Source organism: Chaetura pelagica, unplaced genomic scaffold (genome assembly GCF_000747805.2).
Source record: "Chaetura pelagica isolate M959 unplaced genomic scaffold, ChaPel_1.0 scaffold650, whole genome shotgun sequence".
NCBI lineage: Eukaryota > Metazoa > Chordata > Aves > Apodiformes > Apodidae > Chaetura > Chaetura pelagica.
Window position 1 is genome coordinate 93,215 of NW_009951820.1, and position 20,136 is coordinate 113,350.

At 53.7% G+C, this 20,136-nt stretch overlaps 1 protein-coding gene across 1 annotated transcript in view; it reads left to right on the top strand.

The window, feature by feature from the left end:
• ZPR1 (ZPR1 zinc finger) overlaps positions 1-5,138 on the top strand; it is a 13,087-nt gene extending 7,949 nt beyond the window's left edge. The window contains exons 16-25 of the mRNA XM_010008930.1: positions 23-113; positions 223-307; positions 455-512; positions 1,189-1,694; positions 2,113-2,426; positions 2,742-2,850; positions 3,325-3,463; positions 3,768-3,952; positions 4,561-4,642; positions 5,045-5,138. Coding sequence (XP_010007232.1) covers positions 23-113; positions 223-307; positions 455-512; positions 1,189-1,694; positions 2,113-2,426; positions 2,742-2,850; positions 3,325-3,463; positions 3,768-3,952; positions 4,561-4,642; positions 5,045-5,138 — 1,663 coding nt within the window. The remainder of the gene's footprint in view (positions 1-22; positions 114-222; positions 308-454; positions 513-1,188; positions 1,695-2,112; positions 2,427-2,741; positions 2,851-3,324; positions 3,464-3,767; positions 3,953-4,560; positions 4,643-5,044) is intronic.
• The last annotated feature ends 14,998 nt before the right edge of the window (positions 5,139-20,136 follow it).

The window sequence follows — 20,136 nt, forward strand, 5'->3', positions numbered from 1 at the left end:
GGGCCCCTCTCCCTGTTCCCAGGATCCGGATCGTGGATGACGATGTCAGCTGGAACAGCATCGCAGTCACCCAGGAGAAGGAGGAGGAGGAGGACGAAGCTGACATGCCTGTGGTGAGTGTTTAGGGGAGGGGGTTTATGTCAGTTATTTGTGTTAAAAGGATGGGGGTTCTTTCCTTCTCTCCCCCTGGGGCTGTGTTGGTTACTCTGGTTTCATCTCCAGGTGGCAGAATTCATCGATGAGCGTCCGGATGAGGTGAAGCTCATGGAGGAATTCAGGACAAATGCTAAATGGAAGCTCTTAGGAGGTGAGGGCAAAACCTTCTCCCCCTTCCTGAATGTTTAATTGCTCTGAACAGTGATGTAGTAAGGTAAAAATAACAATTGAAATGCTGAAGAGATCACAGGCTCTGAAGAGGCCTGAGGATGGTGAACCTGTGATTGTTTTTCTTTAGACCAGAATGAAGACTCCCAGAGTTCAGATGTTTCAGTACCTGCCACGTCTACCCTGAGGTACGAGGCTCCAACTGCAAGTTCTTCTGTCCCCTCCTTTCCTGGGGTTGCCTCTTTTATTCTGCAGCTTCCAGGTGCTTTGGTGGGAAGTGTGGGAAGTGGCACATGCAGGGATTCTTTTTCCTCTGTTCAAAAATCTCTCCCTGGCAGATCCTGCATCTCAGCACAGGAGCTGTTGGAGCAGGTCCAGAGGAGGGCTGGGAAGGTGATCAGGGGGATGGAGCATCTCTCCTGCAGGGATAGGTTGAGGGAGTTGGGTGTGTTCAGCCTGGAGAAGGCTCCAGGGAGACTTTAAAGCATCTCCCAGTACTTAGAGGGGCCTGCAAGGAGCGTGGTGAGGACAGGGGTGTCACAAGTCACACAGCTGCCTTGAGAGAAGGTGACTATCTAGGGAGTTGCAGTCTGAGGGTCCGAGGAGGCCTTGGGGACTCCAGCTTCCTGGGATGTGGGTTGCCTTGGGGGGTTTCTGGGATCTGCCTTGGGAACGTCTGGCTCAGTGAAGCGTTTCCCTGCAGGGGGGTGCAGAATCAAGTGTGAATGTGCGTTTGGAAAGTTGTTTTCATCCTTGAATCTCTGCAGCTGGCTGGGCAGGTCCCACCTGGGGTTTGTTTCTAGCCAGGAGGCAGCAAAGCAAACCAGGCCGAGCTCCCAGTTTCCACATCCCTCTCTCCTGCAGGCGGCAGCGCCACGACTCCCCGGACACGCAGCGCCACGACTCCCCGGATCTGTCCCCTCCCAGGAGGGAGAGGAACGTTTCCCCCAACCTCCTGCCTCCCAGGAGGCAGCGCCACGACTCCCCAGACCTCTCCCCACCCAGAAGGAAGCCAAATGTCTCCCTGGATCTCTCTCCTCCCAGACGGAAGCGCCACGACTCTCCGGACCTGTCGCCTCCCAGGCGGCAGCGCCACGACTCTCCTGATGTCTCTCCAAAAAGAGCCAGTTCAGCAGTGGGGAAAAAGGGCTGGAAAAGCACGGAGCAGTGTCAGCCCAGGGGTGTCCCAGGGGAGCAGTCCCAGCTCCAACGTGGTGCCTCTGACAGGTCCTCGTGGCGCCAGAAGCGCCTGCCCACCCCTGACCTGTCTCCCCCGCGGAAGAAGAGACACGATTCCGACCCAGATGTGTCACCACCTGCAAGGAAGAGGACAGGGTCACCTGGAATGAAAAGGCAGAGCAGAACAAAAGGTGGGTGTGCCTCAGATTGCCCTGCCTGTCCTGTGCTGGGAGCTTGCGTGGACGCTCCTGGGAAGCAATAGGCATGGGATTAGTAGTGTGCAGCCATGGAATGGCCATGGATATGTTGACATTTCTGTTGGTAAGGGTAGCTCCAGTAGTCCTTCTGTTTTCTCACTTGGACTACAGTTAACCTGAGTTAGCTAGCTGAGACTGAAGTGTGTCTGGAAGGAGAGCAGGGCTGCACCCTGTCCCTGGTCAGTGCACATCCAGAGAATTCATGGGCTCTTGTCATGTCCTGGTCTTTTCCCAACCGTCTGTAATCTCTTAAGGGGTTGATTTTTTTTAAGAGTTGACAATGCCACATCTAGTCCTTCCGTGGGACTGATTCTGCCTGATTCCCTGATGTTTAATTATGTCTTTCCTGCAGATGCTTCTCCAGCCACAAAGAAGCTGAGACCCGTGTCCTCCCCTCAGAGGTGCCCGAGGCGCGACTCCCGCTCTCCGTCCCCACGGAGGGGTTCCCGGGCGGCCTGGGATGCAGCCCAGGGGCCAGGCCATGGACACAGTGATTCCCCAAAGCCTGCTCCTCTCAAAGGGAATCGCAGCAGGTCTCCAGACTCTGACCTGTCCCCTCCACGGTGGGCTCTGCCAGCTGGCAGGGAGCAGCACAGTTCCAGGAGCCCCCCTGACCTCTCTCCTCCTCGGCACCGGGATGCTAAGGGATCTCCCAAGAAGGCAAATGTGATGTTCTCGGGGGTTAAAGCTGGCCTGGTGTCAGCTGATGTGCTGCGGAGGGAACAGCAGGAGCTCAGAAGGCAGGAGAGAATACTTCATGTACAGGCCCATGCCAGGCCCTCTGCTGGGTGTGAGGTGGGCATCAGGGAGCAGCTCTAGTCTGCTCCTCAGTTTCTGGAGGAACTGTTGCTGAAGGATGCTGGCCAAGTGGCTCTGTAACATGGCTGTTTCTGCTGACCCATCCCTCTTCCTTCCAGGCTGTCCCTGAATCACTGGACAGCTCACAGTTGGCAGGAAATGTGATTGTTGTTTGATTTGCAGGCAAACGTGATGTTCTCGGGGGTTAAAGCTGGCCTGGTGTCAGCTGATGTGCTGCGGAGGGAACAGCAGGAGCTCAGAAGGCAGGAGAGAAATAACAAGCACTTGGAAGGTAAGGGTGTAAAAACACTGCAGGAGCACTGGCTCTCAGCTCCTCTCCTCCTCTCAGCTGTCTCCTAATGCTCAGGCCCTGGTGTTGGAGAGCATCCCTGTGGAGCAGCCTCTGGGCGTGCTGATGGATTCCTTGGGCAGGGGCACTGAGCCTCTGGAGTAACAGACTTACAAACAGTGATTTCAGAGCAGTGCCAGTGAAATCACAGGGGGGGTGTGAGGCTATTTGTCTCCCTGCTCCATCTGCCAGACTGAAGCAGCAGGGGGGTACCCAGCCTGGGGGGCACGAGCCTGGCTGCGCGGGGCGGCAGCGAACAGCAGGAGCTCTGGGCCTGCCTGGTTTGGCACGATCAGCAGTTCCAGAGGCTCTAACAAGTAAAAGGAAAGAAATGTAGAAATTATTCACAGTTGTTGAATTGTCTGGAGATGGCAAAATGTTCCAAAATGTGTGACTTGAGGCCTCTGCCCCCTCCAGAGGAATCCAGGCACTCTGAGACCGTCTTCCGAGACAAGTCGGGCCGCAAGCGGGACCTGGCGCAGGAGCGGCTGGAGCAGAGGAAGAAAGAAGAGGCCAAGTCTGAGAGGGATGAGCAGTATGCCAAGTGGGGAAAGGGGTAAGCTTCTCCCTGCAGGGTCTGTGGGCCTCTCCCTATAGTTTGGGACTCTCCAATCCCCACTTCTTAGCCCAGTTTTGATGCCACTTCCCATGGTGGCATTAGCGGCGCATCCCTTTGTTCTGAGTGTGAGCCTGGGATCAGGGCAGCACGTGTCCCACCTGTCTCAGAGACACCTCTGTTGTTTCCTCCCTTGCTGGATGTGTGTTGAGAATGCTGCACACACACAGTTTGGAACTCTGATCCTGCCAGGGGCAGCAGATCATGGCTGGATTTTGGAGCGACCCTTTGTGTTTGTGTGCAGGCTGGCGCAGGGGAGGCAGCAACAGCAGAACGTGGAAGATGCAATTAAAGAGATGCAGAAGCCCCTGGCTCGTTATATTGATGACCAGGACCTGGATAGAATGCTGAGAGAACAAGAGAGAGAAGGGGACCCCATGGCTGACCTCATCAAGAAAAGGAAGGCCAAAGAGAACAAAGAAAAGAAAGGTTTGGATGCTGAGTTAAACCCATGTATGGTTTAAGGCCCCAGCAGAGTGGAAATGCAGCTGCTGGTAAATAAATGGCCTGAGACTGTCAGAGGAGTCCTACAGGCCTGCTTCTCTGGAGGCAGTGTTGGAGCAGTAGTTACTTCTTGCCAGTGACAGTTACTGTTATTTGTTAGCTCAGAGAAGCAGGATCTGGTGATTTAAAAATGGTTTTAAACTGAGAAAGGGGAGATTTGGGTTAGGTATTAGGAAAAAATTTTTCACTCTAAGGGTGGTGAGGAACTGGAATGGGTTGTCCAGGGAGGCTGTTGATGCCCCTTCCCTGGAGGTTTTTAAGGCCAGGTTGAATGAGGTTTTGTGCAACCTGGTCTAGTGGGAGGGCTCCCTGCTCATGGCAGGGGGGTTGGAACTTGATGATCTTTGAGAAGCCTTCCAACCTTTATGATTCTATAAACCCCAACAGGCACCAGTTTGCTTGATTTTGTCTCTGGCAGCTTGCTCTGTGAGCTGTTGCACCACGAGTGGTGCCTGTACACACCTCTGGGGTTGATGGTGACAATGTGACTGTGCTGAAGCCCTAAGCAGCTGTGTTGCTCTTTCTGTTTCTAGAAAAACCCCGGTACAATGGACCAGCCCCTCCACTCAACAGGTTTAATATATGGCCTGGGCATCGCTGGGATGGCGTGGACAGGTTTGTGTTGCTGACAGAGTGATGATAAGGGAGCTTTGGCTTCCAAGAGTTCACAGGGTAGAGATTCCTTCCCAGTTACCAGATGGATGAGATGGTCAGCAATAGGAAGGCTGAACATGTGAACTTACAAATGGGTTATGAATATGTCAGCTTGTCTGGGGCAGGAGGGAGGAAGGCTGTTGCTGTCAGCAGGGCTGTGAGCAGCTGCAGCTCAAACCCAGCAGCAGGCAGGGCAAGACCCACTGCTTGGGATGGGTGGGATGACACTGGCTGAGCCACTCACTGCTGCTCACCACAGATCAGGGGGAAACAGCCAGAGGAAGAGCAGTGGAAAACTTGTCATCTCTCTGAAAAGTTTCATTGCTTCAGAGCAGCCCACACAGTCTTGGTGTCCCTTTGTAGGTCCAACGGCTTCGAGCAGCAGCACTTTGCCAGGATAGCCAACAGGAAGGCCGTTCAGGAGCTGGCCTACAAGTGGAGCGTGGAGGACATGTAGAGAAGATGAGACTCCTGCTGCAGAGGTTCAGCTGCTGCCAGGGCTGGTGCAGCAGAGCTGCTGAGGGAGGGGTTCCCTGACAGCCAGACAGGACGAGCACACAACTGCCCTGGTGCCCCATGGAGCAGAGTCATGGCTGAGCCTGGAGCACAGTAGGGTGGCTGCTGCCAACTGGAGTTCTCAGCTCCCCCACCTGGTGCTGATGATACTGGATTCTGGTCCATTTATTTGTTTTCTAACAAACTAGAAAATACATGCTTACTTGTTTTATGCCAAATGTTTTGTCCTTCGAGGGCAGTTCACAAGTTTTCAGGTGTCTAAATCTCAGGTTTTTCTTTGTGGTAGAAGTATGCTGAGCACTGGGGTGCTGGAGAGCTCACCTGCTCCAGGAGGTTTGCTCTAGAACTGACCTGCAGTTTCAGTTGTGTTTGAGTTCTTCCAGAGAGCAACAATTCCCTGAAACCACTCGGTGCTGGGAGCTGATCTGCCTGCAGGCTGATGCTGGGCCCTCCCTGTCTCCTTCCCAGTGCAGCCAAAGGGCTGCTGTGAAGCTGGTGGTGTGATCCCGCCCTCTGGTTGGTGTAAGCACTTGGTAAAGCTCAGCTCCTAGCCCAGTCTGTGTGGGAGGCTGTGTGTCCTGTGTCCTCCTGCAGGAGGCTGAGGGACCAGCTTGCTGTGCTGTGTTTGACAGCAAGCCCTTCAGGAGCCCCTGCAACTCTCCAGGGGTCACTTTCTTGTGGCAGTAAACACACGGAGGGTGTTTAAATTGCCTCTCCTCACCGTTTGGTGGGATCTTGTTCCCCGAGGCAGCCGTGCCAGGGACTGGCTCTGCGCTTTGCTGAGAGCTGTCAGGCTGGGGCTGGAGGCCAGGCAGAGAGCTTCCCTTAATCCCTGTGTGCGAGAAAGCACTTGTGGAAATAAATACAGTTGTTCTCCTTGACATCCCAGGGAGCAGGTATGAAATGCAGGCAGCAGTTTCCATGGAGATGTGTCTTTAGTGGTGGTCGGGGCCCTGGCTCTGCCGTGGCTCTCAGGCTGTGAGTGAGAAGGAGAATGACAGAGTCTGCTCTGGAGTGGGACAACCATGGGACTTCTTCCTGTTTGTTTTTTTATTCACTGTGTTAGATTTCCAACAGTCCTGGGACCTGTGTGTACATGTGTAAATAACAGCTTTTCTTGTTTTTTACTGGATTTTGTGTGGTGGTGTTTTTTCTAAGGCAGGGAGGAGCAGGGTGAGTCACTGCCACAGGAAGGCCTGTGGTGCCGTCTGCCGTGCTGCCCTCTGCCAAACGAACTGTGCTTTGCAAACGTCTTTCCCAAAGGCTGTTGGGAACTGTCCAGGCTCTGAGTGGGAGCTCTCTGGGCCCTGACACTGCTGCCTGTGTGGATGGGGCAGTGGGTGAAGTGGGCCCTGTCTCAGGCTGTCAGGCAGGAAAGTAGTTTGGTGGGCACTGTGCGCTGCTGGAGCACGCTGAGTGCTGCTCTGCTCTCCAGTTGTTCTGTCCCCTCTGTCACCAAGGTCCTGCATTTTTTTCTCCTGTGACTTCAGGCTGCTGCAGCCTTGAAGAGTATAGTTGCACTTGACACATACTCATTTTTGCTCTCACTTACCCAAGTGCTTCTGCAGACGTAAAAAAACCCCAACAACTGTGGAATTATTGAGCTGACCTTTCTGTGGAGAGCTGATGCTTGGCTAGATGCTTGGACATGGGAAGTCTCTGGGTGAGAATGTTCTTGTCTTACAGAACAGGAGAAGAGCAGGAGGTGCCTTGCCCACCTGAAAGTTGAGGTTATGAGCTGCTGCTAAGGGAGGCAAAGCCCTTTTAGTGCTGGTGCTAATCACTGTTTTATGGGACTACCTGAAAACAGCATCAACTTCTGCTCTTGGAACTTAATTTGAAAGCTGTAGTTGTAGGACTTCTAGATAGAGGTGCTACCCCAGGGACATCCTACCCATGCTCATTGCCCCAGGGACCTCCTACCCATGCTCATTGCCCCAGGGACCTCTTACCCATGCTCATTGCACTCCCAGGTTTATACAGGACTCCTCTGTTTGTAATCAGGAACTTTTGTCTTAAGATACATCTGCACAAGAAGGAGCTGAGGAGAGGTTAGATGATGCCATTTTAATATTTCAACATCCATCCTACATTGTTGCCTTGGTGGGTGTCAGCAAGTATTAGGTTCTGGCAGTAGAGCAGCTGGAAAATGCTGCAGGATTCTCTGGGAGGAGAGGAGTGATGGAGATAAAGGAATGACACCGGGAGCCCATCTCTTTATTAGTGTTTCTGGAAGGGCAGCAGCCACGGGCTTGGCATCGAGCAGCAGCTTTGATTAGCCTTAACCAAAAAAAATGAATATTAAAATCTTAATTTAATTTAAAACACTGTCATTCACAGTCATGGCAAAGACTGAGCAGAGTAATTATTATGCAAATTAGGCAGATAGAAAAATGATTAATAATTGCACAAATTAAAAATTATTGTAAACATCCTGTGACTAGTGATAAGTCTGGGAGGAGTGTGTGTGCAGGAGGCAGGGCTGCTCAGCCAGCTCCTGCATCCTCATTCTCATTAGCAGGATTTAATTAGCAAACGATGCCAAGGAGCCGAGCGGGGTTTCGGGGGGAGGCTGGAGGCCAGGGCCTGGTTTCAGGCACTGGCAGAGGGATGTCATCTGATGTCACCTGGGTGCTGGGAGTCCAACTCCAACCTCTGTACTCCAAGACTTGGTGGAGAAGCTGCTTTTGGAGCCAGTTTCCTCCTTTTTGGGGCTGCCACAGACCCTGCTTCTGTGTTCCTCCTGGTGTCCCAGCAGGCAGGGACAGGCCTCACCCTGAGCAGCCCCCAAATGGCCACTTGCCAATGGCTGGTGGTGCTTGCTCCCTCGAACAATTAATGAGCTTATTTGTCTGGTATTTTGCTGCTAATTGCACAACATTATTTTTTTTCCCCCTGTTCAACTGTTTTACTTTTATACTTTTGACAGTGAGCACGATAATAACAATAATAGGCTTACACTGGCTAATAGGCTTACATGGTGCATTATTCATGTCAAGGACAAGCAATTAAGCTTGGCCTCACACATAATAATTAGATTTTTGTTGATGAGCTCATTGGTAACATGTTGAGTTGGGAGGAAGAGCCTGATTCCTGGAAGGTGACACCGCCTGCCCCCTGCCTGCTGGTGGGAGGGTTTGCTGGTGGCTGTGGGGCTGGCTGGGGAGGTGACCCTTGGAGGGGGACAAAGAGGGGCTGCTGGATTCCACCTGCTCCACAGCACCTTGTCCATGTCCTGGTGAGGGTGTTTGTGGCTTCTCCCTAACACCTGGCTCTTGGTGTCTCCAAATACCTCCAGCAGGGCAGGTTCTGGCAAGTGACGTGTTCCTGCACCACTTCCCTGCTGAGATCTATAGTTTTTTTTAATTAAAAAGAGCACAAGATTTGTAATTTTAGTTTTTCTCAACTAGTGATGTCTCCAGGTGCTCCGCAGAGCCTGGTGGCTACACTGGGTGTCCCAGGCTCCTGGGGGGTGTACTGGGGGCCAGTGCTGTCCTGGTCCCTGGGGGCACAGGTGGCTCCACTGCGTTCAGGGGGAAAACACATTCCTGGTGCTCCATCCTGCAGCAGGACTGGGAACAAAAATCCCAGAGACTGACAGGTTAGTGATTGTATATGCAGATGTGCACTTTTCCTAATTATTCCATAATTAGGGACACACAGAGATAAAAATTACTAATAATATTTACTCTAGACTCTATTTTTTTCAATAACCTCTCTCTCACTTGCTCGTTCACCGAGTCTTGGTGGAAATAACTTTGCAGATCCCAGTTAATGAATATTTGTAAATGCAAGAACATTTGGTGCTGGAATATCCAGAGGGCATCCTCTTTCTGCCTTGTAATTTTTTTCTTGAAAGATATTTAATATTTATGGTTCCACAGCCTTGTGAATAAAGAGCCACCCACAAACCCCCAGGAGCTCAGGGGCTGGGGATATTTATGGCGCTTCCTCTTTTCCTTTTCAATTACAAAGACACCTCACATAATTAAGTGCTAATAACCTTGTTAATCTAAAATTGATACTCTTTCTCCTGGCCATCTCTTAATAGAATTAAAAACAGATTAATAATCAAGGTAGGAGACATTGCATGCAATTAAAGAGGAGGGGGCCAAGCCCCGGCCCAGGGTTGTGCTCCCAGGAGGATGCAGGAGCCAGGGATGGACGAAAACAGGGTCAGGTCAGGAAGTTGCTCTGTCCCTGTGCTCTTTACACAGCTTAAATTTTTAAGACAAACAGTCGTGTAACAGCAGCCCCTAATGAAACAGTTTTATGTTAATTAATTATGTATCAAGGCTCATTTTCATGCGCAGCCCAGCTCTGCTTCCCCTCTGCTGAGCCTTTGATCTGTCAAAGGCTAAACGGGAGATAAATAATCAAATTAAAAAGCAGCCTGGATGGAAATAAACACATTTTAGATGTGTTATCTGGCCGTTAGGGCAAGGTGCTGAGGCACCGAGCTCCTGGTTTGGGTGCTGCATGCACAGGGAGTGGGAAGTTTCCAGTGCCTCAGTTTCCCTGCAGTCCCCCAAGCCAACGTGGTGTTCCTGTGCCTGGAGAGGGGTCTTGGGGGCAGCCCCCATCTCCTGCAGAATGGCTGCTCTCCAGGCCTTCTTCAGGAGAAGGTGGCTGTGGAGGATGTTGCCTGCTCACTACTGATGGAAAATTAAAAGTCTGCAGCACTTTTCTTCCAGGCAATGAAATGTCCCCCTGGCAGGTCCAGGTCGGTGCCCAGGGCAGCTGAAATGTCAGCACTGGAGACATTTTGGGATAATTTAACACAGTCTCTAACAATTTGTTCCACCCAAGCAGACGCAGATGTGCATCCATATTCATTCTGGAGGCACTGAGAAGTGGGAAGTCGATGGGCTGAGCCAGCCCAGCACCACAGCCCCTGCCCGGGCGCCCGCTCCAGGTGAGGATGGTGACTGGGACCCGTTCCCATAACGTGGCTGCAGCCCTGGGGGGTGTGAAGGCCACAATTCTGTGATCCTGTGACCTCAGATGCTCGGGGGAACATTGGCAGTGGGTGGGCAGGACCCTCTGCCTGCTTGGCACCCCTGTCCTCAGGCTGTCAGTCAGGTGGCAGAAAGGGCAGATTGTGCTTGCAGGGCTTCACAGCTGTGAGAAGCTGGTGGTGTCCTGGCTGCAGATTTCTTCTGGAAGGGCCTAACACCCCTTCCCTGGTGCTAGCACTTTGGATGGTGGGTGCAGGGGCTCCCCAGGGACCCTTTTCTGCTGAAGGGGTTAGCTGGGGGCTGTGGGAATCCCCAGGGAGCAGATGCTGCCTCGGGGGGGGATGAGAGGCTCTTGGCTCCTGCTGTGACCTTCCTGCTCCATGTGAGCTTCTCCCTGGCTGTGCTCCTCAGGTGGCCCTCAAGGTGCCAGCAGCATTATGCTGGGGTTATTCAGCCAGCAGGTTGAGGGAGTCTGTTGCATCACCCAGGCTTTTCTTTGGGGCGTTGTGATGGTGATGATCTGGTTTGTTTTCTCTCCAGGTGCTGCAGCCCCAAGCAGAGCTGGGCCAGCACTGTGGAAGTGAACAAGTGAGCTGAGCCAGGACGTTGAGTGAACCTGTCCCTGCTCTGGAGCTGCACTGCCAGGTCCTCAGCCCAGAGGAGAGCACATGGGGACACGATGTCCCTTTCTCCACCAGTGCTGCTCCAGGTGGGCATCTGTGACCTTCCACAGTGCTGCAGCTGGGGAGCTGGGAGGAGAAGGGAGCAGGGAGCTGCTGGTGTGGGAGCAGCAGGGCTCCCCCTCAGCCCCCCAAGGCCTGTGTCTCCCTGGGATGTTGTGATGTGTGGTGACATGCCCAGGTGTCCTTGCAAAGCCAAGGAGGAGGATGTTGCCCAGCGGGACCAGCTGGGTTGCTCAGCCAGGCCAGGGCACCCAGGAGCCCCGGGCAGCCTGACTTCCCGTGGCACTGGGCACCGTCTTGCGCCGCTGCCGGGAGGCGAAGCTGAGCACAGAGCAGTCCAAGGGAGCTGTGGAGAGTGTCATCCCTCCAGTCTTGCCCCAGGCCCTGCCTTTGGGCTTCTGAAGGCTTCGCTCCAGCGCTGTCAGTTCTCGTTATCCACACATCAAAGCTGGATCTGCCAAACATCCTGGAGAGACCCTGTGGCTGCTGCCCGGGCTGGGGGGCTGGGAGCAGGCAGGGCTGGGGGCTCTGACCCCCCAGCTCCTGCAGCCCAGGGAAGTGGCCGATGGAGCTGTGAGGGAGGGGAACACCCTTTGGCAGCAAAACCTCCAACGCACCATGAACCTGCAAGCAAGAGAACACATGAGAAAGGGAGAAGGGGGTGTTTCTGTGCACTGGAGAGTTTTGTTTGCAGACTGGAGAGTTTTGTTTGCAGACTGGAGAGTTTTGTTTGCAGACTGGAGAGTTTTGTTTGCAGACTGGAGAGTTTTGTTTGCAGACTGGAGAGTTTTGTTTGCAGACTGGAGAGTTTTGTTTGCAGACTGGAGAGTTTTGTTTGCAGACTGGAGAGTTTTGTTTGCAGACTGGAGAGTTTTGTTTGCAGACTGGAGAGTTTTGTTTGCAGACTGGAGAGTTTTGTTTGCAGATCGAGGTGCTCCCTGCTCTGCTGTCACTGTGTGCCTGGGTTTCCCTGCTCTGCTCCACCGTGGCTCAGCATCCTTCCAGCCATCTAATCAGGTCAATGTATTTTTAACACAGCATAGGAAATCTTTCTGTGTTTCTGCTGGAGCTGCTCCTCTCCCCTGCCTCTCTGGAGGGGGCTGGATTATTTAATGCTGAATATCAAGCAGAGGTGTTTTCCCTTTGCCAGGCTGCTGACTGTGCACTTCAGGGCTGGAAGGACTGGCACCCATTCCAGGGTGGGTGAAGGGGGAACCCACCACACCAAGTAAATTTACCCACTTAGGAACAGATTTACAGAACAACTTGGATCCTGTTTCCAGGCATCCAAATGAATGGGCCAGACCTGCTGAAGTGGTGAGCACCTGGTGCTTTGCAAAAATATGTGGAAGCTGGAACGTTGTTTGGTTTTTTTCCCCTCCTGGGAAAGGGTTGGGAAAGCAGAGAAGAGCAGGAGAGGCAGGAGGAGGCAGCAGTCCTGGTGCTGCCCACCATGGCACTGCAGTTGGGTGATGGTGAGCACGTGTTGGTGGCCACCACGGGCGCAGGTCACGTGTGGCAACTGTCACACAGCAGGTGAACAAAGGGCTGGGTCCTGTAGAGGGTTTATCTTTCCCATTAATGGCTTTCCAAATTGGTGGCAGTGGAGCAAAAAAAACCCAATTTGAACTCAGAGCATGCATGATTACTATTGTAATAACCTTGGCTAATAAGAATGTGATGTGGTGTTAGGCTAGGAAAGAAAACACATTTCTCATTAGCTTTTTGATTAATTACTCCACATAATTTCCTAGGGGGACATGCCTGGGCCTGATTGCCTTTGCTTTTGACACGTGGAAGTGGTTTACCTTAACTTAATAATTTTCTCAGTGACATTTTAATGGCACTCCTCAATTCATCTGCCGTGGGCTGGAGGCAGCACCGGGCGGGGGGCAGGTCCCACACGCCCCCTTTGCCCACCCCGGGGTGGGCAGGACCCAGACATTTGCTGTTGCTGGAGCATCTCTGGTTCTCCCATCCCTTCCCTATCGACGCTCAGCCAAGAACCTAGAGTGTTTTGGATACCTGGGAATGTGGGAGCCATGGAGCTGCTGCCTTGCCTGGCGAGCGCTGCCAGGGATCCAGCTGTGAGGAGACATATGTTTACATGGCTTGGAAGCGACCAATTTCCTTCCTTGTGTTATAATATAAATATTTTACAGGAGCTAAAATATTCAAAGATCGTTTGATGTTGCCACATGGAGCGGTATCAAATGAGGGTGGGAAGGAGGGGCAAAAAATGAGAGGGGAGCAAGCAGAGATTAATTTATTTCCCTTGCTGAAAATTGAATTATGCTGCATATTTCTGCATCATAAAGTTACCCAGAACATTGATCCCTGGTTATTGTTTCAGGAGCAGGTGCTTGGCTTGCAACTGTTAGCAGATGCAGCTGGGGACCCTCTGCTGGCACTAAGGGAGGGGACAGGGTGAGGACAGGACTTGCTCAAGCACCCAATGGGTGACAGCTGAAGGGTGTCAGAGCTGCTGCCTCTGCTTCCCCCAGGCCTGCTCACTGCCCTCTGCCTTGCAGTGACTTTTATTTACTGGCACACTTCTCTTTCAGATGAAGTAATTGCCAATTAATTGGTGAGCAGCTTTATTTCCAGTCCCTGCGCTGGTGGGAGGGAAATCTGGCCAGTTTTGTACCATCAGCTGCCCCAGCCAGTGAGCGGGTGCCTGGTGTGGAGCAGGTAACTGCTGAGGGCTGGTGCCTTTCCAGGCTGCAGTGCAGCAGAGGCAGGAGGGCTGCCAGGCAGGGCTGGGAGCAGCGGGGCTGGCGGGGACGCAGCTCCCGGCGCCAAGTTCTTCTGAGTCTGCTGCTTTTTATTGTGCTTCTTTTTCTCTTCTTTCTCTCTTCTGGCCAGTGCTGGGCGAGTTGATGAATTATCCCAATATATATTCTGTCTGGAAAGAAAACACATATCATATATATCTTTGACAAGTTATTATTCTTCCTTATCAGAATATGTGCTCATCCAGCCACACCATAACTCACCCTTTGCTCGTGCAGCCAGACAGGAGGAGCGCGGCGGCTGCTTGGGGGCCTGGGGGGGGGCAGTGCCTGCCTTCGAGCTAATTTGGCACCTGCCTCACCTCCAGCTGATTGCTGCAAATTAAATTTCACGCCCATGAGCTGGAGGAGCGGGCGTGCAGGGGGAGGAGAGCTGGAGGCAGAGGTGGGCACACCCGGCCCTGCCACGCTGGTCCAGAGCTCCAGCAGCAGGGAGGGATGCTCAGTGCTGGCCCTTGGGGGTGCTCAGGGTGGGCTCCCCAGGGTGGAGCTGGGGCTGCTGGCGTCGCTCCCTGTCTGCGCCGTCGCACCTTTCGTGTTTGACTTATTAAGATGATGGCTGTTCCATCAGCGTTGGTTTGAAACCTGATCTAATAGGAGTCTTATAACAAAAGTTGCTAAGCAGCTGGGACATGATTTACTAATAGACTCTGAATGTGCTGTAACTGAGGTGGAAATTAATTTAGTGATTAGGAGATGAATCTATGGAGTAGAGCTTATCCTGTTCGGGGTGCGTTGGGCGCGGTGCTGGGCTGTGCTGCCCGGGAAGGTGTTGGAGCTGTTCCTCCTCCACACCCCCTGCCAGGCCTCGGGCCGGGCACTGCCCAGTTTTCTGTGAAACACCCTGTCCTTCCCAATGCCTTTGTTGGGATTGTTTCGTTTTTACCTGAGCCAGGTATTTGGAGAGAAAAAGACTGATCTGTGCCCCTGCCTCCCACCTGCCTGGATCTAGGATGGAGGCAGCGCTGGGACTGTGTGCTGGGAGGCGACAGAGGGGTCTCACTGCCTGCCTTGCTTTGCTTTTGCTGACTCTTTAGCAGCAGCAGCAGCAGCAGCAGCTGTGCATCCATATTTATTGAGCGGAAGAGATGAAAAACCGACGGTAATCCCAGGAAAGCGGAACATCTTGTAATTATCCGGGTAGCTCAGCTGGCACGGGCGAGCTCAGCTCCCGAGACATGGACTGACCAGGAGCACGGCTCCCATTTCCCAGCTCTGGGTCACTGGGGAGGGTGAACAGGAGTGATCAGATGTTGAACATGCTCTGAACGTTGCCTGGAGAAAAGGGGCTGTTGAGGTTACAGCAGGAGCTCAAGGAGTGACATTGAGCTGAGCAGGGATGCTCGGGTGGGATGTGCTGCCCTGGAGGAGGATGGGATCGGGTCAGTGCTGGTGGTGTTATGGGGTGCAGCCAGTGTCCAGGGGCTGCTTCCTAATCCAGAGTGCTTTTTTTCCCAGTAGCAAATCTTCCATCTTGCCCTTGGGGGACAGGAGGAGGTGTGAGCCTGTCTGGAGCTGGTGCTAGAGCCACCACATGTCCCCACTCCCACCACACCTGCTCCTGGCTCCCAACATTCGGAGAATGGTGGAGCCCGACTGGCACAGCGTGGCAGTCAGAATCAGCAGCCTTTTGGAGGCTGGGATTAATTTGGAGGAATTTACTGGCGGGGTTTGTGGCAGATAAAGCAGTTTGCTTATTTCACACTTGTATGGCCACCTGCTACGAACTGTTTGTTCAGTTTCAAATTCTTTAATTAAAATCAACATAAAACAGATTGAAAACATCCCAAGAAGGGGATGCTTGATTTGCTGGAGGATATTGCAGAAGAGGAGCCAAAGTGCTGAAAAGATGTTGTATCATTAGGAAGCACCTGTGGGCACAGCTCCGGGAGGGCAGGGTGCCCTGGGGCACCTCGGCTTGTCACCCTTTGTCACCAAGGCACCTCAGTGCTGTTATTTGGACACCCTTCACTCCCAGCACAGCCAGCCTGGCGTGGCCGTGCAGCCCTTTGCAGAGCTGATCAGGGGCCTCCTCCAACAACCATCAAAGCTTCAATTAACAGGGGCCGCTCGCAACCCTCTTGCAGAGCCCCGATAAGAATAGAAATTTCCCTTGGCAAATGGATTTGTGTTGGGCTGCGCGTGCCGGGCGGTGAGTGACCCGCCCCGTGCGGGGGCAGAGAGGGGCTGGGGACAGTCGGGGTGCTCGCTGGGAGCTGGTTATCTGAAGGAAACAGCCGTGCTGCTATTTAGCTGTCTAATATCCCAGTGGGAGGGGAAGCAGAATTAAAACCCGTCTCTTTTCAGAGCCATTTCAACCTGAAGGAGGATTCTTCCTTTATGCGGTGGCTTTTCATCAGAGGGGGCTCCTTCCTTTCTCCCAGTCCCTTCTCGCTGGGTGTCACCTGCAACTGAGAAGGACAGAGAGGGGGAGGAGGGTGGGCTGGGTCTGTGCACCCACCCGGAGCCCCGGGTGCTCCACTGAGGATGCAGGGATGCTCGGGGAAGTTGAGTGGCCTCCCTGTCTGCTCAGCGCGAGTGCCAGGGGCTCTGGAGCAACAACAACAGCAGCCGCGCGGTGCAGAAAGTTAATACGTCGCCAGACAAGTGTTTTAATAACAGGAAAGGTTAAAAAAACCCCTCTTGGGCTGCACAGGCTCCTGCCAGCTCGTGCTCCTGCGAGCCTGGGAGACCCAGAGTACCATGACTGTATTGATTCAATTATTCTCTACAATGTACGACTCTGCATTTGTGTGATAGCAACAAACAGAGTTGAAAGACATACAAAAATAAATGATCTAAAAGTTAATATGGCTGAATGAGCAGCTCTGAATGAGGGGAGAGCACGCTTTGGTTCTGCATTGTAAAATCAATAGTGTGCAGAACAATGTCCTCACTCCCCGCCGGGACCCGGGGAGGACCCGCCTGAATCGATCACTATGCAAATTAATGGCATTCATGAAATGTGGGTAATTGATGCTTCTCATAATTACCTCCCAGTTACGAGCTTTTAGGGGATTTCATTGATTCCTTCTTGGGGAGAAGATGAGGGCAGGTTCCTGGAAGCTCCAGCTCCGTGCAGGAGGTGATGGCTGCAGCACTGGGGGCTCCCTGGGACCCTTGGCTGTCACTGTCCCCCATCCCTGGGGACATGGGGTGGGGGGTGGGTGGTGTGTGCCAGGGGTGCACGTGGCAGGCACCTGCTTGTGTAAACGAGCAGGTTTCTTCAGAAAGGATAATAGGCTTACACAGCACATTATTTAAGAAAAAGGGACAGGCAATTGAGCTCTGCAGACTAATTAGATTAAGTTGATGAGCTCATCGGTAACATGTGTAATTAAGATCAAGAGCTAATTGCGGGCTGCTTGATGCCCTATGTTAACCGTGTTGTCCCTTGCAGAGCATGGGGTGGTGGGGAAGTGTCTGGGACCCCTCTGGAGCAGGGGAGGGGACGTGGGGCTGTCCCCAAAGCTGCTGCTGGCCCCAGGGCGTGGCTGGGAGTGGCAGAGCCCAGGATGCTGCTGCACCATGCCTGGGTCTGGGGGCTTCTCTGCCAGAGGGTCCTGGCTACCACCATGGCCAGGCAGGAGAAAGCTGGAGGTTTGTGCCAAGGGGTTTGTGCCAAATGGGAAGAACAAAGAGCAGGTGAGATGTGGTGAAGGGGAAGGAGAGAAGAAGTCAGCCCTAGCTCTGAGGATACTGCAGGAATGGCATGTGATGATGGTTGGGATTTATCAACCCGGAGAGAGTGTGGAACAAGGCAGAATTCCCACAGCAGCTGGGAAGTGCCACTTCTTTACAGCTTCTGTCCTTGTTCTCCTGTATTTTATATCCCATCTTTTGTCTCCTGCATCACCATCTCCTCTCTGCTTCTCTCTTTCTTCTCCCATCCTGCTCCCTTTTCCCTCCTGCCCTGCCCACCCCCCCTGCAGCAGGGGCTCTGCAGAACTGCCCCGTGCCCCCCAACCCCTCCTGGGCCACCATCCCGGGCCCTTCCTCAGGCTCTCCCGCCTGTAAGTGGCTTTAGGAAGGGGCTCGTCCCCTCCTTGCCGAGCCCCTGCGGTGCTGCCCGGCCCGCTGCTCCCAGCTCTGTCTCCAAGGTTACAAAAGCTGCTTCCTTCTCCTCTACGGAGCTCCCGCTGGGATTCCCGGCACTGTTTGCTGTCTGGGGCTTGTTCTCGGTTGCCTTTCCTGGTTCTCCCCTGCCTTTGGGGCAGAGGACTGGCTGGGGCATCCTCCCCTCAGAGAGCATCCCTCGTGCATCCCTCCTGCATCCCTCGTGCATCCCTCGTGCATCCCTCGTGCATCCCTCGTGCATCCCTCGTGCATCCCTCGTGCATCCCTCGTGCATCCCTCGTGCATCCCTCGTGCATCCCTCGTGCATCCCTCGTGCATCCCTCCTGCATCCCTCCTGCATCCCTCGTGCCCGGTTACGGGGCAGGCAGGACTTTGCACCAGGCTCTCTCCAGACGAGCCCACCTGTAAGAACCACCTGAGCAGGCTGCTGTGCCCTCTGCCCCCTCCCCAAGGGGTGCTTCCCGGGGTGAGGAGGGGGCTCCGGAGACCTGCCAGCCCTCCCCACTGCAAACCCCTGCCTTCCAGTAGGGATTTAGGGGCAGTACCTGGAAATAATGATGGGGAGATTTAACACTCTGATCCTCTCTGTGGGGCTGTTCGGTTGTTACAGCATGAAAAAAGGAAGAGAGAGAAATAAACCCAATACAAACCTGAGAATCCTTTGGAGGTCTGTGAGGAGCCTGACATACCCGGCTTCTCTCTCTGCAAGAACTGGACGGGAACATGAGCAGATGGTTATAGGTCACACTCTGCTGTTTGTCTGTTTGTTTTCCCTTTGCTTTTTGACAAAGAGGGTTTTGTGGTTTGTTTGTTTTGGGTTTTTTTCTGAGGTTTATTTTGCTAATTGAGAGCTGCGTCCTGGTTCCCCCTTTCACGCTGCGTGGAACCAGCAGCACCAGCCACACAAACCCTGGCTGGTGCTGGGGTGCCAGCAGCCCCCCGTGCTGGAGGGGACCCCGGGGTGCTCCCGGGATGGGTGGCAGCAGCGGCAGAGCCCTGGGGGCACCCCCTGGCCATGGGGGTGGGTGGGCTGTCCCGGGTGGGCTGTCCCCGCGGTGCCGTGGACAGGAGGTGGCAGTGCTGCACCGGCGCGGGGCCAGCTCCCGGGGCCCTGCATTAATTAATTCTTGCTAATAAAGCCCCCGCGGCTGCTCGGAGCCCAAAAGCAGACATTTCTTTCTCAAGGCTTTGCTTTTTTTTAAAAGCTCTTTTAAGGGGGGGGGAGTTTGAAGCAGAGGAGAGTTCAGACAGATCTGCTTCCTCTATCTCAGACAAACACACTCACCTTTCCCCGCCTGCAAATCAACAGGACATGTTCCAGGGAAAGATCATCTCGAAAGAAATGGATTTTCCCCCTACTGCTTTGCCATTTTTGCTTGTATTTCTGAAAGCCAGAGTGACGGGTTGTGAACTTTAAGGAGCGATTTCTATTCTTCTCTCTCTCCTGACTCGTGGGCAGGGCGGCTCTGAGCCCCAGGGCCGGGCAGCACAGAAACACCCCGGGGGAGGGATGCGGGGACTGGAGCCTGGACCGCAGCACCGGCCCCGTGTGAAGATGAAAAAGTCTGATCGGGATCCGTGTTCTGGCAACAAACACTCCAGGATGAGCGGGGCCGTGTGGCTCAGTGTCCCACAGCAGCCCTCCCCGCTGCTGGGGACAGGGATGTCCCTGTGAGCACGGTAGGATGGCCCCTGCGTGTCCTGCCCCTGCGTGGGTGATGCCTGGGCGGGTTCCTGGCTCTTCCCGAGTGTCATTCATGGGCTTTTCCAGCAGCTCCTTCCTGGCTGGGCTGCCCACGGCTCCAAACAGAGAAATGGAGATGGAGTTTCCAATTTCCACCCAAACTCCTCGTCTTCCTTGTAAGTAACGCCCCCCCCCAGCCCCACAGTCTTTTGAGTTCTGTATTAAACACTCATTGTACCTTCGGTGTGACAAGTGACTGAGAAGTGTAATTGGAAAGCTAAGCTCCCCATCACACTCCCCCCCATTGTTTATTTGCCAGCTCCGAGCGGGTTGGCTGCCAAGGAAAGTAATCAGAAGGTAATAGCCTGATATGGGATGAATCCCCAGAGCTGCCAGCAAGCTGGAAAACTACAATCTCGGAGCCGCCTGCAGGATTCACGCGCTGGAAATAATTGTGTAAAGCAGCGTGGCTGGGATCAAACCCGGGCTGACACTTGGCGGTGTCAGGCGGGCGCTCGGCGCTCTGATGTGGTTATTAGGAACTGGCTCGGGGGCAGGACAGCCCAGAGCGTCTCCGGGAGGGACGGTGCGACTCGCTTGGCCGTGTGGATGAGACAGGATCTTCCCAGAGCAAAGCGCATCTCTTCATCGCCCGCCCCGCCCCCCGCATCCCCCCCGCGCCGAGCCCATCGGGTGTGCAAGTGGCAGTTCATTAAACGTGGGAGCAGATGGGGAAGGGTTTGTA